This window comes from Scomber scombrus, chromosome 9 (genome assembly GCF_963691925.1).
Source record: "Scomber scombrus chromosome 9, fScoSco1.1, whole genome shotgun sequence".
In the NCBI taxonomy this organism is placed as follows: Eukaryota; Metazoa; Chordata; class Actinopteri; order Scombriformes; family Scombridae; genus Scomber; species Scomber scombrus.
Window position 1 is genome coordinate 20,414,875 of NC_084978.1, and position 27,923 is coordinate 20,442,797.

The 27,923-nt window shown below is 40.3% G+C and overlaps 1 protein-coding gene across 1 annotated transcript in view; it reads right to left on the reverse strand.

Annotated features, from left to right (window-relative positions):
• Nucleotides 1-20,483, reverse strand: part of LOC133986428 (glutamate receptor 3-like) — an 81,606-nt gene extending 61,123 nt beyond the window's left edge. Inside the window, exons 1-2 of the mRNA XM_062426246.1 lie at nucleotides 20,360-20,483; nucleotides 19,711-19,869 (exon numbers count right to left, since the gene is read on the reverse strand). Coding sequence (XP_062282230.1) covers nucleotides 19,711-19,869; nucleotides 20,360-20,450 — 250 coding nt within the window. The 5' untranslated portion in view covers nucleotides 20,451-20,483. The remainder of the gene's footprint in view (nucleotides 1-19,710; nucleotides 19,870-20,359) is intronic.
• Nucleotides 20,484-27,923: the final 7,440 nt, after the last annotated feature.

A 27,923-nucleotide genomic window follows, 5' to 3' on the forward strand; every position in this document is an offset into this window, starting at 1 on the left:
GGGTGAATAACAAGAAAGCAGAACGAATGAACAGAGAATAAATGGTAAATTTAAATGTAAACATCAAATAAAAAAAGCAATCAGTTAGAAAGTATTGACCAGTCAAAGACAGGATTTCAAAGTTTCTTTGCAGTGAAATGGAAAGTTAATCAAAGCAACACTGTGCAATCATGAACCTTTATGTATTGACTCTCCTTTTATTTGTGATTCTTAACATAAAGTGGAGGATGGAACAACAGCCAAACTCAGAACTGGCCCTGTTTCTGAAAAGTTGCATATGTGGAAAGTTCTGGATTACCATTTTGAACAAAAAACAAACAAACAAAAAAACATACTTTGTATGTATTCTTACACTTCACTCACTCTCTCCCATAAATGTCTCTTCATGCAGTACTGATCCCCTCCTTCTTCAAGTCTCGTCGTCTGTCTCCACTCTCCTCTCTTCTATCCTCACCACTTTATTTGACCTCTCCTTTTGTTGCATGTCTTTTGCCTCAGCCATCTGGTCATCCCCCAAAGCATATATCCTCTTCAAGCGTGGCAGTATCTCTCTCCACCTGAGTGCCTCTCTCTTTCCCCTCTCAGATTGTTTCCCCCATAATATCACCCTACTGCATCAGTGGAGCAGAGATCGGTGTTTGACTTCTTCTGCACAGTTCAGTCAGGGGAGAGAGCAGCAGAGAAACGCCCTGGCCTCTGCCTCATCCCTCTCGGTAATTAAATAAAAATGAAACAAATACCACGCTGCAAGAGGAAATAAAGCGTCTGAACCTGTGTCCAACTCTGAAGGAATAACACATCAGTTAATATAATTCAGTGACTCAGTGAGTGTCACTTTGAATTTCAATAATACTAATTTACTCACAAGTCCTCAGACAACCATGCGCATGAACACAGAGTGATTACAGAGGCCTGCATGAGGACTGAATTGTAAACAACACAAAGATATCTCCCTCATCTGCTTCTCCTCTTTTCCTTCTTCTCCAATCTCATTTTCCCTTCTACTTTTTTTCCCTTCCTCTGCAGCTAACCGTGCCTCCTCCTCCACCACCTCCTCCCCCTTCCTGCTGCAGGGAACCATGCATCCCATCTTCAGTTCACTGGTCAAACACACACAGTGTGCCGCCCTCATTCACTTCTATAATCAGGACACTCGGCAGTGCTACAGGGATGTTACATTTCTGATGCATCACTTGAGATGGCTGGCCTGGAATGCTAGTTCAGAGGGATATGTGTTATCCTGCAGGCACACTGGGCTAATTCATAAATGCACTCAAAGTATTTGGACTTCCATGCTCTTTCGCCGCACACGAGCCAGAGCCTTGCACAGCCTTGGGAAGGGGGCCGGGAATAGTAAATGTCAACGATGATTGTATCTCTTTAGCTGTTTTCCTATTCTTCTTCATAAAACCCACATTCTCTCTTTGGCTCTATTGTTTCTCCTCTCAGCCACATGTCCTCCATTTTCTTGCCTGTGTCTAGGTCTCTTTCTCCCTCTGGCCCTTGTAGCTCTTATTGCTGGTACACTCTCCCTTACTGCCTTCCTCCCCCCAGTTTCCTACAGCTTACATCGGGACCAGCCCGTCCTGCACTGAAGAGGGATGCTGTCACGGGGAGATAGCTTGTAAGTGCCCTGGGGGGGGATTGCATCAGCTCTTGACATATAGAGCAGCGGTTCTCAAAGTAGGGTCCAGGGACCCCCAGAGGGTCCCCAACAAATAGGGGAATAATATATTTTCATTATAATTAGATCCATAAGTAACCCAGTGTCAGAATGTATGATTATTTTGGGCATGGGATTCATACACTTTCCTTAATAAAACATCTAAAAGCAAAAATCTTATCAGATGGCGGACCCTGGGATGAAATCTCATCAAAAGGGGGTGAGTAGACTAACATGTGGCAGTTTAGGGGTTCTTGATGTGAAAAAGTTTCAGAACCATTGATTGCTTCAAACTATTAACTCAAATGGTAAAGCCAGATTTAACGACTTAACTGCAGTGGTTACCATGAAACATTAAAGGAAGCTGTTACTATTCCCACAGCATCAAAATCTCACAACTATTTACACTTCAAATTATCTGTTGTACTAATTTATCTGATTTATTATCTACAGTACAGTAAATGTATCCTGTAGTTTCCAGGACAATAATTCAATATTATTATTGTGTGTTGACTCTCAGTGGAATCACATTACAATTTAATGATCATGTTATTGTTTTATAAAACATCTGTTAAATGAATGTTTCCAAGCAAATAGTAATTAACTAACAAAATGAGTTGTTAATGCATGTAAAGACTGCTTTTTAATGTTATCTGAACACATACCTTTTAATCATTTTCTATTTTCTAATCTGTTTACCTACTCATACTGTAAGGACCTGCTTATTTTATGGAGACAAAAAGCAAGTCCCCCAAAATCTTTTTAAGGTTAGGGTTAGGTTAGGCAAGTAATTGTTATGGTTGAGGTAAGATAAATCTCCAGGAAATCATTTGTCTTTATTTAAACAAAAAAATTGTTGAGGTTAAAGCTGTTTATAAAAAAGTAACAACAATTAGAACAGGTACAAACAAGGGTTAAAAGGTTGATTTAAAATTACCAAGAGTAACCAATTAATACATTTTTAAAGTTATTTGTAGTGTGTTCCAGGGGGATGGTGCAAAATGAAATTAATCTAAGTCAATGTAATGTCTTTGAAGTGATGAAAACACGACTGTGTGTGTTTTGTTACAGCTTGTTTTTAGATTAAGGCTAGAATTGAATTTAGGTTTGAGGTAAAGGTTGGGATAAAGCATCTGCTTGTGATGATTAAAGCTAGGGAATGCATTATATTCATGATTGTTCTCACAAGAATATAAAGACGTACGTGTGTGCACATGCGTACATGCACCCTTTTTTATGCATGTGCATGCCTGTTGGAGTATATGATGGATGATGGAGGAGGGTAAGGAGCTTGGCCTGGGGATCCTCTGTCACCAAGGCTGGTTAGCCTGGAGCTCACCCACCAAAAGATCAGCAACCCAGCATACTGGAGACCAGTCTTTAGCTCATTTTGTATCTATTATTTTAGACTTTTTATTTGAGATATGCTCATGCATGCTATGAAACATTCTATAAACTTCACATATAATATACTTTCTGTAAGAAGATTATGTTGTAGGCATGTAAAGCCCCAAGAGAACATGCATAAATGTAATAACAGAATATGGATGTATACGTTTTATTGTATCTATCAAGTGCACACAACTGCAGACTGTGAACACTCAATACATTCCCTCCTTTGCTAGATACATTAGTAAAAGTCACATCAAAAAAGTTTACTGGCCAGTAACTTTAATGGGTCAAATTAGTTTGTCTCTATCAAAGAGGGGGCTGCCTGTAATGCTGTAACACTGGCTCTACACAATGGAATAGCATATAAACCTCTTTTTCTACTCTGTCTGGATGGATGGAGAACAGGTCAAATATTAAAGGAAATATAATCTTATTGTTACAACACAGATCATCTGTGAAGATATTTTGTCAAGTATGTTTTAGTTACAGTTACAAGTTTTGATCCAAATATATTGTGAGAAACAACACAAAGAATTCTCTATACCTATGGAGGAATATTTTAATACTTAAAGAACTGTACAATACAATTGACACTCCTGCTAATCATACTTGTGGTAAAACACATAGCACAACACTTTACAGTAGGAGATAAGCAAACTAAAAGTTTTGCAGTTTATAGCAAGACTGTATGGGATAGGCATTTATTAGCATTGTATGCTAATGAACATTTTACATTAGTTTGAATAACATTTGTTTAAATGTATGGTATATTTTAACTGAAAACAAGCTCACACAACTGTAGAGTTATCAGGCAACTAGTCAACTATCCTAATAAAAAATACCTTATTGTAATTTTTACAGTACTCATTTTTAAAGCATTAAAAATAATAATTGCATTTTTTCCTCTGAGAATTAATTAATGGAAATTTTTGTTAAAGTACAAAATTCACATTCTAGTTTTGAGAAAAAACATTTAGTCAGAGCTGGATGTTGAGTAGTGTATCAAATTGAGAAGGACATTATGGAAATTTGTATGAAAGCATAAAATTCAACTCTAGTTAGTGTGATTTACATTCTCTTTGAAGATTTGAGAATTAGACCTGAAAGACATCTGTAAGAAAACCACTTATCCCAAACCATACTATTGGCTCATATGATCTAAAAACCCTGTCAGTTCTAATAAGATGTGCCCAGACCTCTGCTCTGTTGGCCAAACAAAAGAAGAATTAAAAGCTGAGATATCACATCTGAATAACATGATATGATTCTATTTGTCAAATCTTTACTGGTTTGCCAGAGAAAGCCATGGAAGGTTTACTTATGCAAACTAGAATTGTCTGCTTAATAAATTGACTCAATATTCTGATCAAACAAGATGTTTTAGAACAATTTTGAGATGTCAGTGAATTCAAGTTTTTGTTCAACCACCATGTCCAATATAATTGTGTTTTAAAAAAGACACCTAATATTAATATAACAAGGACTAATGGCAGCTATATTAAAATTAAGATGGAAAACACTGAAATGAGGAACAAATCTACTTCTATTTAACCTTTGTTTCATCATTAATAATGCCTCTTATATCAGAGATGCTGCAAATTACTATGTATATGGTGTGCTGCAGATATGAGACTGACCCGAGGATCAGAGGTACTGCGGTCAGATGTGGCTCCACAAGCTTGTACCTTCCTATGACTGGGGTTCATTTACTATTCTCTTTCCTCTCTTGTTTTTTCTCTGCAGCCTTCAACCACCACCTCCTCCTTCTCTCCACCTGCCATCTTGATGATATAGTCCTGTGCTTGTGAGAGTGGCTGATGTACAATCCCCAAGGAGTCAATGGCTCTCAACTCCATCTCTTTCTGACAGATATTTTCACCTTGAAGGTCTTACCATCATGCTTTGTTTGAACACACAGCAACACACAGGGCTGAAAGAACTGTGCAGGTCAAACAGACCTACATGCCATTGAGGACTTGCACAATGTGGTGATTCTTTATCATCACTGAAATGCCCTCTGTTTGAGCAACAAAAATCATTATGCAGAGCAAAAGAGCAGGAGGTTTGAACAAGGATGCTGTTCAAATGTTCAATACATTGGCCATTTTCAAAAGTTCAGATAACAGCGTTGTGATGGCAGCTGCAAGATTTGATGAATAACTCTGGGGGGACATCAGTTTCATGATATATGCAGAAATCTCACTTTGCATGCCCTCGTCCACTGCATGTCATTTCTTTGACACATGCAATTATGGGCTATCTATGTGGGCAGATAACAGACCTAAACCCTTGGCCCTCGCTTCACCTCAAGAGCCACGCTATGAGATCCCAGCCCATCACGTTGAACAAATAACAATCCCTTCTCTGACAGGCTTGTGCAGTCCACCATTTGCTGCAATGCAGAGGCGAGAGGAGTGCTACAGAACTTGTCTTATCCTCTAAAAGACGATCTCGCCTCACACCTCCAGGAAGATGTGACTACAGTATACGGAGGAGACAGCTGCTAAACACTGACCCTTTGAGTATGACTGTATGCATTTTTAAGGGGGATTCAACAGAGTATGAAACATGTAAGGCTTATGATATTCGGTAATTGGATTTCCCAGAAAGCTGGTGACAAAGTCCCTCACACACCACTAATCCTCCCAATCAGCACTGCAGGCCTAAAGCGTGCTCTTCGTTGCAGATGAATATGGAGGAAGGGAAGAGAATAGAGCATGAAGCGAGGAAGAACGCAGGGATCGCAGATGAAGAGGGGTGTAGATTGTGCCATGACTGCATAAGGACGGACGGACAGTCACTGAAGGCGTGCCAACATGTTCTAACACGCAGTCTAATCACCATCTCAGTGCTGGGAGTGAGACGAGTTAGAGGAGGCAAGGCGCCCAGGACAGCTGCAAAAGGAACAAACGAGACAGAGTTCAACCTGTCAGACCACAACGGCAAACATTCAAACTGTTGCTGTCAGAAGCGATCTGGGGTTCTGCCTTCACAACAAACAGGGGAGATTAGCTTTGCTGAATCACAGGAAACAGATCTGTCTTGGACTTTCTGACAGAGGCCTTGAAGAAAATAAGACACAAGGAGAAAACTCTCAGCCCCATCAAAGAGATTAAAGGAATAGTTTAAGAAGATGCCTATAAATTATTCGACTTGACTGCCGGAGAGCTGGGCTTGCTTGGGTAAAGATTTGTGGTGATGTTTCAGGTGCAGAGCTCCGCACCCAATGGACTTGTTTTGAATCCAATTCTGCACAGCAGGGGAAATACCTGGCAGCTGAAAACCCTCTTGTTTCTGTTATTATTTGGATGATTTGGAAAAAAAACAAGCAGAGTTGTGGATTTCTGGCAGGCACACATATTTTTCCATCAATGTCAAAATGCTGTATTGTTTTTGCTGCTCCTCTATATACATCAGTAATATATGTTATTCAGTTTGTCATTTTCTCTTTTCCTCATTTGCAACACAGGACAGCAAGGAGTCTTGAATTTCCATATTCTAGTTACAGTGTGAACCAACATGAGGATAATGCTTCCTGACTGGTTGTTTCTGTCCTTTAGGGGGGATTTCAGATCTCTGAGTCTCATGTGTGGCTTATACACACATGCAAAGTTCGCCACGCAGACAACCATGAGGGGATGACTATATGCCACTCTCATGAGGTCCACTTCTTGCGCATGTAAAGTAAGCCTTTGCCCCCAGTGTCACTAATCAAATTACATGTCATAAGTCATATCCTATGGCAATGAAACAAACCGAGCCAAGTCATTGAGGGACTTGCATTGCGCAGCTTCATTACAGGGCTGTACTTTAAAACAGCACATCTGAAGGACTGGTCTCTCCCAGCTCTTTCTATGAAGAATAATAAAATATGTCAATGAGGACGGGAGATGGGACCAGTTGTTTAACCTTGAAAACATCACTTAAAGAACTCCCTCTCCTTCTCAGCTTCAATCCAGCCTGGTTAAGTATGTAGAGTCCAACGCCACTTTTCATCTTATTAGTGCCCTTGCTGAGACAGGGCTTTGTCCCTGAATGATAATACTGGAGGTAGCAGAGAGAGAGAGAGAGAGAGAGAGAGAAAGAGAGAGAGAGACAGAGAGAGAGAGAGATGGAAAACAGAGGGCTATGACAGTGAGTGAGCAGTAATCCTATATATCTTTGAGAAAGCCCTTGAATATATCTTGCTCACCTTACTCTTCTAAAGCAAATTTTCCTTTAAAAAAAAGAAAAAAAGAAAAAAAAAACTCAAAATCTAAGCAAGGGGTTTCACCTCAGAGCCATTTCATATAGCCACTTGGAGAGATGAGACCAAAAAGTTTTCTCACATTCAATGAAAAGATGCTCAATTTCACTTTTGTGGATAGAATACTGGGTTATCAACAGTAACAGGAATATTCCATTCACTTCCACTATGTTGGGGTGGAGACAAAAATGTCAGAGATGAGTATTTCAAAAATTGATATCAACAATGGATCAAAGGTGTGTAGGGAAAAAAGTACATAAAGTGTTCTGCTGCAGAGTAGAACATACTTTTGGGACTGCAAGTTTGCATTCATCCAGCCTATTTAATTACTCTATGCTACAATTATATGGCACTGGACTCAAGCTTATATGAGCCATTAAAGTCAGGAAACATAGGCAGTGGGAAACAGAAAGGTAAAGTAGAGAGAGACTAATTTTGGCTGTGGTGATGAATCAGGTGCTGAGGCTATTTGTACCAACCCTCCAGGACTTGGGCTGGGCTTTGAAATCAATATAACGTAGTGGCCAAACAGTGGAATTACAACTTGTGGGTCTGACTTGCGCCCAAAAGGCATTTTTCCCACACATGGAAATGGAGCACCTGAAAAACAGTGGATACATTTTTTTAGCCTCACAGCCCTCGCAAAATGACTTGTTTCACTGTCAGAATTTGATACTTTCAGTCTGATAACATTCGGAAAGTCTAAAGATCCACTTAATTAAATTGTGTTGTTAACATGATAATCAATGTTACTGATGTGATATTAGATTAGTTCAGAGAGAGAGATTAGCTTTAGATTACCTCTGTGTCAGTGACTCTGCTACAGTGACGTTTAGTAATTTATTAGTATCTTGCAACCTGGACAATATAACCTGGCCCCCACCAGGGGATGCTGATGATGCAGCTGTGTCAGTGGAGGCGACAGGGCTCTGTGATGTCACACTTTCCGGCAGAGGCAGTGATCGGCTTTGGCAAAGAAGCCGGAAGCGAGGGAAATGATAATGAAACAGTCTGACTTTATTGTTACTGCGGTTGAAGGAAATGCCTTCACTTACAGGAATAGTTGGAGGGGGGTGACAGTTCAGTCATTGATGTGGGGTTCCATTTGTGGATGTAAAGACAGCCAGATCAATTGGTGGGTGCTCCATGGCTTCACCATGGGATAACCCGGATTGTAGAGAGACAGCTGATGAGGACAGAGCTGAAGCTACCTCCTCCAGCACCTATGTCTGTCATGTCCATGGTTTTCAGCCCTCAATGATGGAGGAAAGAAAGTCTGAGATGTTACGGGAGGTTGAGTGGAGGTGCCAACAAGGCCACTATGTGCTGAACTAGTGTTGTTTTCGTCAACGATGACGATGAAGAAATCATTTCGTTGACGCCACTTTTTTTCATGACGATAACGAGACAGTGACGAGATAAACATAGCTCTCTGATGACGAAAACATGACGAGACGTGTGTGAGTTTTCGTTGACGAGACGAGAATGGACGAAAATGTTAGTGGGTGATCTGTCAGACGTTTAAAATGCATGACATTTCTCCTTATTGTGTGTGTCAATTAAAACCTAAAAAGTATCTGCTGCTGCCTACAGTCTATCCTTGTTTGGTCACGCCCACCACCTGGCGTCCAGCGCACAACATGCTCAACACGTCACACTGTTGTTACTCATCAGACAATGGACCATGATGGTGGCGGCAGTTTCAACACAGGGGCTTGGTGGTCGCAAACGTAGAGACGACATATGGGTGTATTTTAAATATAACCCAGCAGATAATAAAACAGAGTGTATTGTGAAGGAAGACGGTGACAAATGTGGCCACAAAGTAGGCGGAAAAAATACGACCAACCTTAAGCGGCACCTTAAGGCTCGCCACAAGGATATTTTTATATATATTTTTAATACACAATCCTTAGATCCGAAATTTGCCGTTGGGTGGAAACCTTATATGTCTAAAACCATTCCTTTATTATTGTTATTATTTGTAAAAAATAGCAGATCTGCAAGCTTACAATGTGTTGAACTTATAGATCTGCTGCTATTTTCACAACTTATGTGTGACACTGCCCAACAGCAATCTCCAATACTTATTGACCTAAATTAATTTGTTAAAAGACTATACTTATTTTTTCTTTTTTTTTTGTTGACCCTTTTGAGTTTTCGTCGACTAAAACTAGACTAAAACTATCACATATAGAAGTGACTAAAATGTGACTAAAACTAATAAGCATTTTAGTAAAAAGACTAAGACTAAGACTAAATCTAAGATGCTTGTCAAAAACAACACTGTGCTGAACGCAGCGGCTCCGATTGGATGCTTGACTGTGGTCTGACTGCTGTGTCATGGCTGGGTTGGTCTGCAGTTCGTGATCCATGGTGAGTTGACTTTTTCAAAGCAAATTTATCTGTGTTTTAGATAATGCAATTAGGCAGGAAGTATGATTTGTCTGCCGAGAAATCTGAGACAAAACAGCTAATATCTAGTGGTGGCTTGAGCTTGTTACTGGAGTGACTGTGAGAAGGTAGACTTGGGCTGCATGCATGTGAAGCACATGTGAGCTGAGGAGGTGAGAGTTAGGTGGTATTTAAACAAATGCTGGTAGTGGAGCAGTTGAGGTGTGGTCCTGCTTCTAAAACATTGCTAAATGATCTTCAATTAATGCACATTTGAGATCTAAATTGTGTTCTATAAACAATTTGAGAGTAACTTTCCATCTTCAGCTCCTTTATGCGTAATAGCTTAGGAGTGGGACTTGTACAGTAGCAGCTGCATAGGCAGGAAGAAAATATGTTGCAAAAAGTCCTGAGAAGAAAGCAGGAGAACATAAAGCAAGTCTGGTGAGAAATATGCCCTTGACATATTTAAGAAAGGTATATTATTCAGTTTCACTCCCATTTACAGTAAGAAAGAGCAAGGTGCTATTTTCTTTAACCATCCACACATACTATGACTTCCTTTATGATGAGTTAATTCCAAAGTAGACATCATGCCACTTTTGGCCACTGTCCACTTCACAGCCATTGTGGTTCTGCTATTGAATTTGTGCAGCTCATCTGCAGAGGCGTGTAAAGCCTCACACATTGACAGAAAACAGATGCACGAAATTCAGCTGGGCTCAGTTCTATATAGAAGATAGGTATGTGGAGAGATGAAGGGGAAGAGTCTGTGCGATTTACTTACAATCCAGTTCACATCACACACGTGCACACATAGGCATACACAAACACAGCGGTTGGTCACTTCATCTCTCCATCTTCAGTGCTGTGCCTCTCTCCTCACTATTCCCTTCTCTCATAAACATTGCTAAGCCACTGATCTTTCCCAAGTCCTTTTTCATCATATTCTAGGACTGTCAGGGCTGCAAAGGGCACCAGCATCTGAGAGAAGCTTTCCATTGAGGCCTTTGGAATGGATTCACTCCAAACGGCCTTTTCATTCTGCAGCTGCGATGGATTAGCTCTGTCATGGGTCCAGATGAGGTTGCCTTCCTGATCTAGCACGCCATGCCACAGAAAATAAAGCCACACCACTGAGATAAAGACGGGAAGAAAAATAAAATTAAGGGACAGGAGTCACGCCGGGGGCTACCCAATGGTCGATGATAGAACACTTCAATATTTCATCGCACAGTCATGCATGGACACACAAACACGGACAGCGGCCGGGGAGCAACCGCCCACAGGTTTTACGTAGCCATGTGTGAAATGGCAAGAGCCACACAACAGCACTCTCCAAATTAACCATTGGAGGAAGAAACAGAGGAGGGTCATGGTTGAGCGAGCACATCATGTTCACTTAATTCTCACTCATGGGGATAGTGAGGGCTGAGGACAGGAGAACTATATTACAGATCGTGTCAATATGACCACAGCACTATATCACAATTAAATGTTTTTTTTTCTTTTTCACACCTATAAACACATCAGTTTAGTAACTGTTAAGCTAGCAGTGATTGGATGAGTTCGTGGACAGCAATGGCAACTGCCTCCTAGAGTGGCTGATTAATCAAAGCACCTTGAAGCCCTTTCAGTCGCCTACAACCAAATAATTCCCTGCATATTATTCATGATCATTTGATTATCGTTCCCATCTTTACAGCGTTTGTGCAGATTTGATTAAACTAATGTGAATCACTGAACAATCCGAAATATATAAGCGTGTGTTATGGTGACAACGCAACTGAGTTTGTTCCTCAGGCCTTTCAGAAGATATTTCTGTTTCAGTGTCATCAGTTCTATATTCCAGCACATCAACAAACCCTTCCCTGACACTGCTAGGGTCTTCAATCTTTTACTGCAAACACTGCAGTAATTATCTATAAATCTGCCCCTTGTCTCCAGAGGTGTTGGTCTGCATTATGTCTTTCATTACATAAGATGTGTTTAATATTAACCACAGAGGATATTCATGGCACCACATGTCTTATTTGCATCTCTATATCACTGCAAGGAATATGCTAATATGTGTTTTTTTAATTCCTCCTCTCCTTCAGCCTGTATGCTAGAGTGCCCATACACTAGTTTCACAAGGTTATGATGCTTCAGTGGCCCGGCGACTGTGAACTGTCACAAGCAATCAGTTATGATGGAGCCCTTGTTTATGCACAGACATGCAGCTTTGGCAGGGCTCTGCTAGCGACTGCCTCTTTTGAAACAGGCAGGAAACGTGCAGATCAGTCTGCTCAGTCGGCAGACGGAGAGCAGGAAGCATTGCATTGTGATCCAATATTTACTAGTTGGGAGTGTACATCGTGACACTCCCTGTTGAGGCTTTGCATTCATCACAACACTGTCTGATGTCCTCTTCATTCTTGACTGTCTTTAGCACAGAAATTATACTCTGCCACACACATACAGAGGGGAAGCCAAAACAATAAATAACTGATAACACAGTCCAAGTGGACCAACAAGATTAGACAGCACATAGGTGCCAATACTCCTTTGTCTGACTTTCTCAAATAATAAAAGGCACAGAAGTGTTTTCTGTTCATAAACTACCTGACCTTGGTCAGGACAATGCAGTCAGTAGCTCCTATTGAGGAAGACTATACAGAGTTTTTTTTTCTTCTAGACTCAGTGATGCCAGACCAATGCAGCAACTTCCAATGAAGCACGATGCAGATGTGCTGTTCCAGCTCAAGTAGAGGATTACTGATTCAATGATTACGGGGTATTGTAGGGGAGTTTAGTGAATGGCCAATAGCAAGCTGAGTGTGACTGCAACGGCAGCGGAAACATAGCTGTAATGGGCTTTGTAGGAAAGATTAAATATATATAAAGAGAGATAGATGGAAATGAGAAAGACAGAGAGGAGAAGTAAAAATGCTGACTGCAATGTCAGAGATCTTTAAAAATGACAAGTTTTGAAAAGCACTTCCTTTCTTTTTCTTTACCTGCATCCCTGCCTTTTCACAACTGGTGCATGAGGGTAAATGACATTTAGAAATGAAAAATAATCTCTGCCTCAAACCATGCACCCCACTCTCCTTGAGAGCGTTTGCTCATTGAGAAAACAAAATGGAAAGCAGCCGTCACATGGAGCTCGGCTACTGGCAATCATATCCCTGATGCACCTGACATGAATAGTTCACAATAACAGCTTGCCCCCTGTTCATTTTTATTTCAAATGCACCAAATGTACAGGCTTTTTTTCTTATCATAAACACATTTTCCTTACAAAGAGCACAAAGGCAAATGTGTTTAATGCACCATTAAGATTTTGTTTGTCTCCTCCTGTGTGGTCCCTTGTTGTGTTCATCGCTGTTTTTATATGGTCAGCCAGTTCCTCGTGTTCATCACAACGCAGTGCTGATCTCATCTTCAATAAAGGAACACAGACTTACCCTGTCATTGTTGACTTATAGTTCAGAAACCACCCCGTTATTTGAACAGTGGTGAGCAGATGTGTGGAGCATAGATGGGCTGTCATGTTGCATCATGTCTCCTGATGAAAAAGGGGCTTGATGTATGCCTTGCATTCATGAGTTTGCCATAAAGCTCACATATGGGTCAGTGTTTCACATGTTATTGTTAAGCCTATACTTGGATGCTTAAGGGTAACATTAAGGGGTTTTATTATTCAGTGGTGGCATAAATAGCTGTAATAGTTGTGAAAATGTTATTGTTGAACTGTTACAGCTGTACGGGGAATCCCATATGTCTAGCAAGACATTTGAAACACTCCTTGCAGTCCAAGAATTACGATTGTATGCATTTTATCAAAATATCACTTATCATGTAAAAACAATATACCGTTGTTCTACATTGGCTTTGAAATTTATTTGAAATTATTGTGTGTTGTAGGGTGATGATATCTTCAGGGTGCTGTGACAGTCCATCCATAATCATTTCACCTTAATCCCCCTTCTCTCTAGCAATGTATCATATATGCCCCAGAAAACTGAGTAGATAGATAAAGGAAATCAATAGGAAATTCAAAGACCCCGACATCCCCACTGCAGGTCTGAACACACCACAAAAGATTGATAACTGTCAGGGTCAGAGAGATCTTTGAAAGTACCTATGAGTCTATATCGTGAGCACTGATTTAGCGATATACAAGTCAGAAATCTCTCTCTGAACTATATGCTTTTTTATAATCCATGGATGCTGAAATGGCCAAATGCCCAGTGTTTGTGAAGGATATATGGAGATTTGAAGCAAACAGAAGCAAGGCAGGAAAGCTGTTGTTTTATCAAACAACATCTGCCAGCATCATTGATTCCAAGACAAATAACACCCCGACAGCAACACTTCTCAGGTTGGGTTTAAGAGGATCTTTTGATATTCTGATTAAAAATTCATTGTGTTGAATCTGCCTTGGAGTGTGTTCTATGTTTTCTATTCTGAATCTCATTACAGCTTCAGCCCTCTGCCTGGCTTTAAAGAAACAAATAAATGAAAATACAGTGGAGGGCATCTCATGGCCAGAAAATTAGGTCAAAAATAATGTTCCCTTTGGAGGTTTGGCCTTTAGAATAGTTCCAGCCTTTTATGTGTTTGCTGTATGAAAAAGGTTTAACCTCATGTGACCATAACAAACAGTACTAATAATTGTAACCATAACAGTAAGAATTCAAGTAAATTGTAGGAAATTTAACAGTATATTTAGTCATTAGTATTTCAACAGACCTAAATTTCTGCAATATACGCAATGTTTTGCTGTAATGCAGTTGCACTTAGCACTTTTGGTAACAATTTTACAATTTAGAATATATAAAATATTATTTTCTGCTGGACATGTTTAAACTCAAGTCAAATCAAAACATGTCCTTATTTCTATGCCTCATGCTATTCTATCTGAACTGTGCAGTCAGTCTCCTTTTTCTGCTTACGTCCTGCTCCCCTCTTGGAGCCCTTGTATTTCCCAGAGCATGTAACCTCATCCAGGGCCGTTACTGCACAACTCATCTGACTGCGGCCTGCATCGAGCCACCTCAACAGGCCCCTGAGACTGCCTGGCCTGCTGGCCTCAAAATCGGACCATTATGTTATTGTACGGCGCTTCATCTTTCTCCCAGAGACTCTGCTGCACAGTCATGATGCATCTCAAATATTCTGTTCTTATTTTATTGTTATTATTCAGAATTCTTATTCTCCGCATTCTTTATTTTTTTCCACATCAGACCATCCTACTGCTGAAAAGTGAGACATATATTTCCAAAAAATATATATATATTTTTTTTCTTCTAACATTGTGTTAGCTGTTGGCACAAAGAGACACAGGGTAAGCCAGCAATATTTTTTACCATGACCCTTGCTTTGGTTTAATGATGAAGTGTGTCATGGCAGCTTTTGAACAGAAAAGCAAGATATACTCATTAGCCAATGAGTGAAGGGAGACTGGCTGCGTGTGACTCTATACGCCTACAGTGTGTGTGTATGTTTGTCTGCTGATGAGTGTGTGGCTATGTGCATATGCACACACATGCGTGCATATGCACACGCCTTTTCGTCCATAAACAAAACTCCATCTGTGCCTTCAACACAGCTGGACTGTGATGGCATGTCCCGATACAACCCCCCATAGCCTGGAGAAGTCTCTCCCACTCTCTCTCTGTCACACACACAAATGCACAAATGTGCTCGCCAATATAAGCAACCTCTAAAACATTCTTTAATCTAATTCTTTATTCTCTTGCTTTCTCTTACTGCACTCCTCTTCTCTATCCTCCCACCACCAAGCCCCCTCCACCCCCAACCCCTTTCCCAGCTTCTCCTGCCATGTTTCACTGGTCACACCTTTCAAGCTGAGTCTGAGTTACAGCCTGCAAGGATAAGAAGTGTGGCACCTCTACAATCACCTGAGGAGCTTTTCTCGACCATGGCCTGTCTCTGTCAGGCAATGCGCTGCAAAAACATGTCTCTCTTTCACTTTGTTTACCATCCATTCACACACCAACAACAACACCCCCAAAAGCTATACACAACAATACATGCGAAGATTTGGTAAGGGGCCTTTTCATCTGAGCTTCACAGCATATGCCATTTGCCACATGTGCTCAGTCATAGTGTAGGCCGCTAGCGCAAAGGGACTGTTGGGGTTTCTGGGCAACATGTGCACAGCTTGCACTCTTTGGGTGGGTGTAAAGGTCAGTGAAGAAGATGCTTTAAAGGATGTGTTGTGTCTAGACAATTAGGCTTGTTACTAAATATTTATGATAATCCTAATGAATTATATTGATGTCCAATACAGTATCCATGTAAATTCAAGCAACGGCTGGAGTTCTCTTCCTTACTGTCACATATATTTTCTCATCCTAATGCTGTACCCAAGCTGACATTGCTAATCATGTAGATATTCCTCACTTATTTTCACCATAGATCATCCTGCATTATGTGGAAAACAACATCCAACAATTCATTTTGATTCAAAATGACAATGCTAATCCTGCAACATGAACTTCTATCATCACATAAGTCGTCTGCTATTCACTGAGAGCTGAGTTAACCTCACCTCCTCTCTGTTTACCATAAGACACACTTGCACCTCACAGTCAGTCTGCTTTTATTTCTTGTACTTCTCCTCTTTCTTGCCTTTAAGAAATGACAAATGCAATCACAGCAACCCTTGTTTCATCCTGTCTTCTCTTCCATGCTCCTGCGGTGAGGCGGTTTCATCTACAGTAGCTAAGAGCGGCAGGAGAAGGTGGCTGAACAGTGCAGCCAAAAAAGCATCTGCTACTGCCAGGGTATAAGGACCTGGAGAATTCAATAAAAGAGGGGTAGGCACATGTAACAAGGCTGGCAGAGGGGACACAGGCCATTAGCTTAATGACAGAATGAGGAATGAGGAATAGGGAGATGAGTTTCAAAAGCCAAGCATTGCAAAATTTGTCTTTAACAGGAATCAAGGCGAGTAATCTAATAAATAGCGTGGCAAGGAGAGGCGGAGGGGGGGCTTGATGTTTTTCTCGCCTCAGGTAAAGGAGGAAGAATAAGATGGGTAAACAGGAGAGAAAAGGATGGCGGTGTCATTAAGTTGGCTAGCTGTGACCATCAGGAACATTAATGCTGTCTGCTCTGCTTTCTTCAAACTGGTAGCCTTTGCTTTGAACTATCCCTGTTTTCTCTGTGAGCATACCTGACTCCTAGCTTCCACAGCTATTATGGACCCTGCACTGGTAATTACACATTTCACAATTTCTGATGTCACTTCAAAGCAACAACAGTCTTGTCACCAAAGCACAAACCGCGCTGCTGCAGTACAAAGCCAAGCCTTAAGGATTACTGCAGCCACACATTGTTTTGCTGCCGGTCACTAATTCAATTAATAGCAAAAGGCTTTAAACTGACTTGAAAGAAACTGTTCTGACACAAGACTGTGCCTTCATTATACCTACGGATTTCCATACTTTGTTTCTAAAAAGCAAAATAAAATCCAGCAAGTTTAATTTGAATTACTGTGTGCATCCTCTTGTTCCTCTGCCTCTATTACTGTATATTACTTTTGAAGGATGTACAGCAAATGAGGGGGAGTGATCTACATGATGAGTCAGAGTGGAGGGCTTTGGCAGTGTCTGTCCCAGAGTTAAGAGAGAACATTGCACAGGAAAGCAAATCAACATCAGCTTCACGAAAAGAGGAGTCCAAACAAAAACTATTATTTCCACAAGTCTGAGCCAGGTCTCATTTTGATCCAAGCAATGAAGCACGCCTCCAAACAGATTTACTCCCTAGAACCGCAGAAATGCCACTTTTGTAAAAAATTTAGCTCAGACTGCCCCATCATAAAACAGATGTGTACTACTGCTGACAAAGGTCTGAGTCATCCACATGGGGCTATTGATGACAAAGGAAATTTGAATGTCCACTAAATAATTGTGACAGCTTGCAGAACAAACAGCGCTGACAAATCAAAAACTCATGCAGCACAGGAGGTCTTCACTCACTAGAGGCAAAGCCTCAAAGGCCTAGAAGTCAGCAGATAAGTGATATTTAATAACCGTCATCTCTATTTTGTTCACTACATTGGTAGAGACAATCTGAGGTGCTTGTGGACTGTTGTGAGCTCAGCATGAGCTGTCTGCGGTTTGTGAGCTCAGCTTGACAAGCTTCTCAGGGCACTACTTTGAAAAAATATCTCAGATCATACGTAACACAGATCAGTTCAGAAGGAAACCTGCATCTCAGACTGTTTTATGTGCAGTTTTTGCTCAACTTTTAATGCTTATCTTATGATAAAAAATACTTTTAGTGTGTATGTATAACACATCTGCCTGTATAATGTAGCAGGCTACACATTCAGCGTAGAAGAGAATTTTAAAGCAGAGCAGATTATAAATATGTACATCAAAAGGGAAAAAGATGCTCTCACCAAACATTATAACGACATTTGACAATTGCCCTCCTATTTTTGCATCACTGAGCAATAAATATCTTTGGAGCGCTGGTTTCGTTGCATCATTAAAAGCTCACAAGCTCTCGTGTATCTGAAGTTTAAGGCAGTCCTGAGACAGTGCTCTTGATGGAGATGCTAAGACGTGGCAGCAAGAAACGGGGCCATGGCTCCCACAGGAACCCCTTCCTCTCACCAAAGCTCTGTCTGCCCCTGAATTTAATTAGATTCTGATATCAAGCCTTTTCCTCCTATGCTTCCCTTCCTCTTCGACATGCGTGAAATTGCACAGCACTATCTATTATTTATTCACTCTCATTTGCTTATTGTTTCTTATGGATGCCTTCGTTAGGGTGCTTGCAGCTCTGTTGCCTGTGATATGACGCTCTGCTTCATCTCCTTCACTGCTCAGACCCACCTCCTCTGCAGGTCTGAGCCCAACTCATTTGCTGGCGTTGGTTGGGGAGCTATGGATTTTTTCCCCCCTTTCACCCAATGACAGCACGGTGAGGTGCTATGAGGGCTGGGTGCTAATGAGCTGACTCTGCAATGCTGGGGGAGATGCTCTGTAACACAGTGGGAGTCAGAGGAAGGAGCAGGCGGAGATGCTCTGGCGCACGGAGAGTCAGAGGGGCCATTATGAGCATGCCACACAGTGGTTAGATGGACTGAACCACACCAATCAAAAAGAACTGTGTCTCTGAAGTCGGCCATTCAGCCAAACTAAACTCATCCTTTAAAATGACATCACAAAATGGCACTCTATTTCCTCCCTGTTTGTCCACTCTGTTTCTGCTGATTTCAAGAAACTGCAGCCAAAATGGGGTATAGAGGTTATTTGTGGGATCAGCCACAAATCAAAGCAGCTCTGTGTACCAGTTGCACCACAGCACGACCATAAACATATAATACGGCTCATAAGGTAATGTGTATAACAGATATTGCTCTGTTTCGTCCTCTGTGTGAATCATGAATGTGTTTAAATTAAAGACATTCACAAAACACTTCCATCCAATTGTGTTCCACCACAAAGTATGCACTCCTCCAGCAGTCCTTGACACAGTGTTTGTGTTAGTGGCTGCATTTTCCTTTCAAGGCCAACATGTATAAAGCATGTTGCCAAGGGAACTTATTTTACAGCATGGAATTTATATATCTGTAAAATATCACCTCAGTACAACTCAAGTCAGGCAAAAAATACAATAAATGTGACCACAGCACTGTGGTTTCTAACCTTAGTCATTGTCTGTAAAATGTTATCTGTAATAAATAAATAAATAACAATTCTATACATAAAGTGGTACAATCCAAGAATATTATGTGAGATGAATATTGGAAGAGCAATGTGTAGCTACATTATAAAAATGCTGTTTGTATTCGTATTGCCAGAGACTCCATGAACCAGTGAGTGAGTTGAGATATCCCCATCTTTGATTGAACTTGACTGCTTCCACTGGATTGAGCTGTAAGCTTCTATAAGGTCCATATGAGTTTGACATAAATAATTCTGCTCATTCTGCTTGGACAGGAGTGGTGGGAATCCGGACATGACTGAAATAGAAGCACACTTACACGCATGAGTGACTGAAAAGCTGTTGGACGACTCGAGGTTGTCGACATTGTAGTTGAGGTGGAAAGGCTTTTCAGTGGTGTTTTGGTTGGTGTTGTAGAGTTGGACAGCAAACCTGAACGCGCTGTGCTCCTGCACCGTGGAACGCATGAACAGTCCCCCTTAAAGAGATGAAAACCAAGATCAGACAACGCTTTCACTGTCGTCTCTGGGTGAGTTTAGGACATTGTATGTATGAGGAAGATCTTTAAACCAATAAAACTATACATGTGGGTAATTGTTTCTTTTAAAAAATGTGTGTCATGTATTTTAGCACTTGACCAGTGCGCCTGTCTCAAACTCCCCAGACCGATCTGATGAACTGACCGTCTCCCCTCTTCTGTATTATACACTATACTTATTTTCATGCAGTGATTACAATAGCACAGTAAAGACTTTATAACTAGCTGTACCTTTAATCTTCATAGTTTATAGAATCAGCGGTCATAAGCTTGCAGCCTAGGCTATATAAAATCAAGTTGGTCTCAATCATTGCGCAGAGCTCCGCGCTCCTTACAAATCTCTCCGGTACAATTTTTTTTTCTTGCAGTTTCATATTTAATGTCCCTTCAAGCCACAATCTGTAGCCTTGTATACAAGCAAAACACTTACCGATATTGATCTGATTTGGAAATCCTGCGGATGATCTTCCAAAGAGCCACAGTAGAAACAAAACCACGCGTTGTGCCATTTTCTCCGACATATCTGTTCAACTCCTTAAAGGGGTCTGTCTAAGCAAATTCATATGTTCTGGATGAAAGCCGGGCACGAAGGAAATCCAGAGGATAGATGATGGTCGCTCACAGTGCACCAGTTAGGTTCATTGAGGTGCAGCCCAGCTGCAGAGCGGTTTTTGCAACTGAGAGAGACACACAGAGAGAGAGAGAGAGAGAGAGAGCGAGAGAGAGAGAGGGAGAGAGAGGGGGGGGGGGCGGGGGGGGGGGGGGGTGGTGAGGAGAAGGAGCTGATCTGAACTCCGATTGGAGCCGCCGCGGCAGGCCAGTGTTGGTCAAACTTGATCTAATGTTAAATGAAAAAGCCTCAAACAGCTAGATTACGACAGCTTGGAATAAACGCTGCACTTGTCAATATTAGCTTACTGTTGGACGAATCAATAGAAACACACAATCTCAGGTGGCCAATGACTCTGAATAGCCCGGCCACTTCCAGCTGACCCTGCTGCTGCATGTCATTCAGGCTCCATGTGAGTCAAGCACGAACTGCGGTTATTTTCCACAGTGGGAGCATGTCTCAAAAGTTTGTCTTCACCATGTTAAATCTTCATGTTTGGATGTTAGATCTGCATTACATTTTCATCTTCGTCATGATAGATGTTCGTGCTGAAAAGTATCATAGGAATTAAATGAACATTTGTAAAATTTAGTTTAAACACACAAGTACTGACAAACACACAAACACACACACACACACACACACACACACGCTTGCAGAGGGGAATGTAGCAACACAGAGCCAACAGAACTGTCTATGGTCCTGAAAATGATCAAGAGACTGAACAAAGGCAAGAGCTCACTGATTTTCCATTTAACATGCCGGAAGTTGATATAAACACAAAGAGACTCACATTCAGCTTTGTTTGGAGGTTTGATGATAATACACTGACTGACACTTCTTTTTAAAATAAGCATCTCATTTTATTTACTTTAAGTTTTGCTCTGTCTCTAATGAAACATCTATCATCCCTGTGATTCTGCCTAAGAGAGAACAATTAAGGGATTACTGGCCCATTTATCACCCTCAGCATAGCGCTTTGAAAATTGAGTTTTTAATTGCATTATAAACATCTGACGCCTCAGCTATTGATACCCCAGGTTTACTTTAACATACCGTGTGTCCTGTTTTAAACTTTGTAGATTCAAAAGACACAAATTAACATGATCTTAAAGATATATGATAGACTGTTTTCAATGGAGAGAGCCAGTGGATGAGGCTCTGCTACTATGGTGCGGATAATAAGGCATCAATAAACAAATTCTGTGTTTATGTCTTCATGTTTAAAATCTGAGAAATAACCTAATATATACTATAACCATCATTTCACACCTATATAACATAACTGGGATCATGTGCTTGTAGGTGCTATTAATCATTCATGTCAGTAAAGTGATGATATGGTATGACCTATAGTCATCAGAGGGGGAGATTTCCTTTACAAACGGGGTCAAAGTGGACGTCTATTCCCACAACTCACTGACTCTCTGGGGATGAATTTAGGATGACATCACATTGATCCTCTGGTCTGCACGGCCTCTGTGTCAGAGTCATAGAACGTTGTTGGGTGAACTTAACGGCTGAAGTCATAATGACCAACGTCAAACTCTGACCCTCTGACTGCTCCGCTCTGCCATTTCCACAAACCTCTTCACGTCACACCTGAATTAGCAATGTCAATACATCAACATGGTTGTTTTAGTAGAGCAGAAAATAAGCGGCCACCTGTGATGTTGGTTTACTAAAATGTTGTGTAAAACAATTAACTGAAAGAATCAATTCAACTACCAAAGGAGCAATTTAATTGGTCATTTACTGTGTATGCTGGCTCTCAGTGTGAACTAGCTAATCGTGCATCATTTCAAACAAAACCCATAAAGAAAAAACATTACTCTCTGCAAGGGGAGCCTGAGTGGTTGAGATAAGGCCTTGATATAAATTATATTAAATGGTGATAATTGCGTTGCATTATTTGCAATTAGGGCACTCTGGACATGCTGCATTATCCTCTCAGCTCAACCTATGCAGGAATTCAATTTTGTCACAAGTGTAAAAAATTCACAGATATCATCTATACGAAAACAAATAATTATATGATATGCCTTTTGGATTTGAAAACACTCACAGGAGTGTAACTCGAGCAGGCAAAATGAAAAAGACTGAAAAATAGATGAAAAGATGTTGCCTTTTATCTCATGATGATGATGATTCACAGGCTATAGCTCTGAGCAGTGCAGGCCTCACCAGGAAGAATTATTCATTTGCTCCCTGCCTTCTTCTCCTAACACAACAGGGTGAAATCTTCATCTTTGCTTTTTTGATATGTGAGCAAATAAGTTAGCAAACTATAACATTTACTTTAAAATGACATTCTTTGCCCCTGTGGGAGTCTAGAGGCCATGGGCGTTATTATTTTTAGGTTTGATTTTCTCATGATTACTGGATAATTATTCTGTCATCTTAACATTACAATCTTGTGTTTTCTTGTGGTTGTAATGTGGTAATCATAGCTAGGAGATGCAAGGACCTTTTTGGCCAAACATTTTTTTGACTTGTTTATATCATGATTGCTACTGGATTGTTGTGGTGGATGTCAATATTTGAGTTTTAACTCATTTGATAATGATATATATGCCCCTATTATTTTTCTTCATAAATGTGTGACATTATTTATAAGGACCATTTAAATTTGGTTAAAAATATAAAGAGACATTATACAGTTGAGAAATTAACTTACGTCTGTGTTTCTAAACTACCTCTAACATATTTTTTAGTACTTCTGTGTGTCCGTTTGTTGTTTCTTGGTTTCTTGTACACTGATGCCATATATAGAAGCAATAACCTCATATTGGTCTAGTTGAAATCCTTTAAAATCAATCAGTACTTGTGACTTAACATCACAAATCATAATGAATCAAACTGAAGAATAATGTTCCCATTTCAGATGGTTACATTTAAGGGATTTTCAAAGACCTAAGCAGGTGAAAGTAAAGCATTTTACAAGAAAAAAAAGCCCAATTGGGGTTCCCAAGCCTCACTTTGAACACCACTGCTTTACGTTATCACTTAAACTTAACATCAGCGGGCACCCATCGGGTGCAGAGGCAAAATACTCGCCCATCGCTGCAGCTACCCAGGTCTAATCCCTGGCCCCAGCGCTTCCAGCTCCTTAAGACCCATTTGGCAGTGTTCCTTGCAGCTGCACTGGTGACTCATACTGGTTGGTCAGTGTGACTGTGTGGAGATCTGTGGGAGATTCTTTGAACCTCTGCATGCACCACACCCTCCTGGTGAAGCTCCTCGCTGTCCAGTGAAAAGAAGCAGCTGATAACTCTGTGTGTATCGGAGGAAGCACATGGCTGTCTACACCCTCCCCAGGCAAGCAGTGGGAGTTAGCACAGCAGGCTCTGCAGTCCCGGGGATTTGGCCTTTACCAGTGGGAGAAAACAGGGGAAAATGCCATAAAACAACAGCAGCAGATAACATAGAGCATACTGCAGCGGCAACCAAACAAGGAGCCGCTGTCATCAGTAAAATATTCTTGTTAGTACTTTAATTTTTTTTAAACAATATATAGATTAAATACAGTTACCTTAAATTAGACATACTACACAAACGTTATCTATTAACCACAACAGAATCTTCATCTACTGATTATTAGCTTTCAGGTTTATGATTGGTCGATCCGCCTCATGTGACAAGAACAAAACTTGCCACACACCTGCTCAAAAAACTTTTCTCATTTATGATCAATAGCTTTACGGATACAGAAGCAGGTGTGTGGATAAATTCTGAAATCTGGCACAGATTACCTCAGAGCTTTAATCTAATATGTTGCAATGCATCAAGGCCATACGCTTGAAATCAACGATGATGATTCCAATTTAGAAAGACTCATTTTATGCAAAAATACTGTTCAAATTGTGTGCATATCAGAGGGAAATTGCTTTTCATGTCAAAGATTTAAACACTTGACAACTTGGAAGATCAATATTTTTTTTTAGAGTTGTAATGTCTAATCAGGACTGGTCACATCATATGACTTGATTCATCTTTCAATTTTTTCTCTTTCTTACCATTTAGTGCACTGCCTCACATCAAATCTACCCTGCTGAGGAGCTAAATTCAGTAATCATAGAAATGGGTTCCTCTGGTGAAAGACACATAATGAGAGGGGGTGAATTAACATTGTGGGAAGGATGCAGTTAAACAAGCATTACGCAGCTAAAACTCAACGATATTTGGAGAGCTATTCCAAGAGCCTATCAGTCTTGGCCAGATGTTATAGCCTGATAAGAGACTCTGCTCTCAAGGAGCTCTTCTTTATTCTGTCAGTGCCTCTTCCCATGAAAGAGACTGTAGGAAGGCAATGGCCTAAGGAGATAGAGAAGCACTTGCCATTGTGGTTGAGTGTCACAAAGATGTAAAGAAACCCCGAATCTAGTTGAATAAAATGTTCTGTTACAATGTGGAAATCACATTTGGTCAACAAAGTCTAAAAAAGATAAAAACCTGGTGTAAATCAAGTGATGGAAAAACAGTTTAGGAGGAACCGCTGTGAACTCCCCATGAGGAAAATTGAAACGCATCATGTGGCATAAGGTAAATGACGTGACACACTTCAAGGGATGAAAAAAAAGTGCCTACCCCAATTTCACCATTTGAATACCACTGCGTGCTGCGTCACAAAACCCACCATGCACTTTGGCTCCCCAGCAAACACTCTTTGGCCTGAGTGTGACAGAGGCGGTGTTATCAGCTGCACAGGCTGACATACTTCACTCTCTTGCCCTGGGCTTTACGCAGTCAGAATCATGCGACCACAGCAGTCAGTGCAGCATGGCAGGAAGACATCTTCACCACATGAGGTTCGAGCTACATGGAATGGGCTGCACGCAGAAAATCCAACCCCCCTCCCCACCTAACACAAATATGCATTGGAAAAACATGTTAAAGCACACATGCACAGAGTAAATCATACAGCTTTTCTCTTTGATCATGCTATCAGTGCATAGATGTGCGTGGTCATTGGGTGTTGTCTAGTGCTGAAATTATCAGTTGATTTTTACACTAATCACTGAAGTTATTCAACAAGCACACATGCCAAAAAAAATTGTTTCAACGGCTTTTTGCTTCTTTATATCATTATAGACTTAATGTGTGTGGGAATTGGATTGTTGGTCAGATAAAACCAGCATTTTGAAGATGTGTGGGAGCTTGTAATGGGCTTCTTTGGCTGTTGTTCTGACTTTGTTTTAATGAAATAATTAATTGATTACACAGTTGATTAATCAGTAACAAATCTTTGTTTCAGACCAAATGTGGTCAATAGTGCCTAGATCTTAGATTTATCTGTTTCCCAATTATGTTTGGAAGCGTAATTACTGCCTGGATTCTGTTCACAGGCAACCTTTTTTTCATTTGAGTGAATTAAGCACTACATTTCTGTACTCTGTACTTGGTTAGGCTGGATGATGGACATATAGGAATAGTGTCATGTAGGTTTATGCAACAAAAGCACTTAGGTTAGGGTTAGGGAAAGAAAATGTCTTGTGCCTCCAGTCGCGGCACTATTTTTTCTGTATTAAACCAAGACCATCGCATACAAGTGATGTTAGTGGCCAGACATGGCTATAAAAATGTTAAATCATGTTTTCGTCACTAGGAGCAAATGCTGTATTGATATATAATAGGAAAACCAAATGAAATTAATATTTTAATTGATATATTTAGTAATAATATCAAATGTAATTTCCAGATCATTTAGAACTGCAACAATTAGCCAATCGACAGAATATTAACTGCCAACTATTTTCCTAATCAACAAATTGTTTTCATTCATTTTTAAGAGAGAATTATGAGAAAAATGTATGTTTCTTTAGTCTGCTATGATACTGAACTGAATATCTTTGTGAAAATTTGAGGATGTTACTTTGGGAAAGAGTGACTCTTCTAACCATTTTCTGACTTTTTACTGTATATACCAAACAACTTATTAATTAAGAAAAACACAGATTATGCAATAATGAAAATAATCATTAGCTGCAGTTCCACAATAATTGACTACATTTTCTTGTGATGTTGATAAATGTGGAGTCAGGGTTCCTCTGAAATGCATTTGCTGTAGCAAATCAGTTGCATATAAACATTATTTGTAGAAGGCAGGCTTGGATCAGGAAATGCTTGAACGTATCATTCAATAGAAAACAGGATAAAAGCTTCTTTCTGTGGAACACTTTGATTCTCAGATCCTGTAAGATGCAAGACCTGTTTGATCATATGGGTGTCTGACCATTTTAAAATTACTTATAGAGCTACCTTCAGTTGCAGCTAAAGTCAAAGCCCACTGACTGGATTTCAGATGCCTTCTTTATGGCTTGCCTTTTTCCTTCTTAATATTATTTGTATTGCAAATATATTTAAAAAAAAATCAAGATAAAACAAAAACACACATTATGGTTTTGACCCAGATCAGGTTTCATTGATCCATCATTTTAGACCTCTAAAAAGGAGTGACAAATGTTTAATAGTGGAGCAAGTTATGGTGGCGAGAATAAAGAAATGAAATGCAGCCAAGAAAACGCGCGACACAATCCCTCCTCAGCAGCAGCAGCAGCAGAAGTGATAGCAACAACAGCAGCCTGTTATTTTCCCTTCCCCCATGGCCTCTGTTGCCATATCCCAGTAATAGGAGATGGGTGTTGCTCACTGCCTGCGTGCTTAATTGAGAGGAAAACAAACTGGTTGCTACAGATAATGGGAAAGGTGAGGCAAAATACCATTAACAGTCAGTGATCCTTTTAAATAATTACCAGTGTCCACTGTGTCATGTTGCCAGCACTGTTCCTATGATTGATGTCCCAGCTATGATGGGTGTTAAGATAAACCTGCTAATGCAAAGAGGAATAAATCTTACATATTATTATGTAGGTAAATAAATGCTACAGTTTGAGGTGATTTAACAACATGGTTACATAAGATTTTGTGTAGGCAGAACAGCACTGCATGTACATGTTCATAATATTGTGGTGACTGATGATAACCACAGGCACATTAGAAAAGCAAGGAAAATATTTATCTTAGTTTACATAATGCAAATACAGGTTTCTAGGCACATTTTGTACATGATATTAACCTAATGGCTCTCCCTTGTATTTTGATTTCCAACATACAGGGATTCATGAAAGCAGGAAGCTGCATTCAAGGTCAAGCCTTTCATTGCAACAGCATGCTAAACCAACAGCGCATGATAAATGATAAACATACCATAGTGCTCTACTTCTTAATAATGCACTCCACATCTCTGCAGTTATAATGAAACATTCAGTAGCTGGGGGGATGAATATTGCATGTCATTAATGGATCAAAGAATCAGGAGGTCAGTAGCCTATGCATGGCTCTTCTTTTTTTTTTTTTTTTTGGTGTGTGTGTCTACACTGGTGTG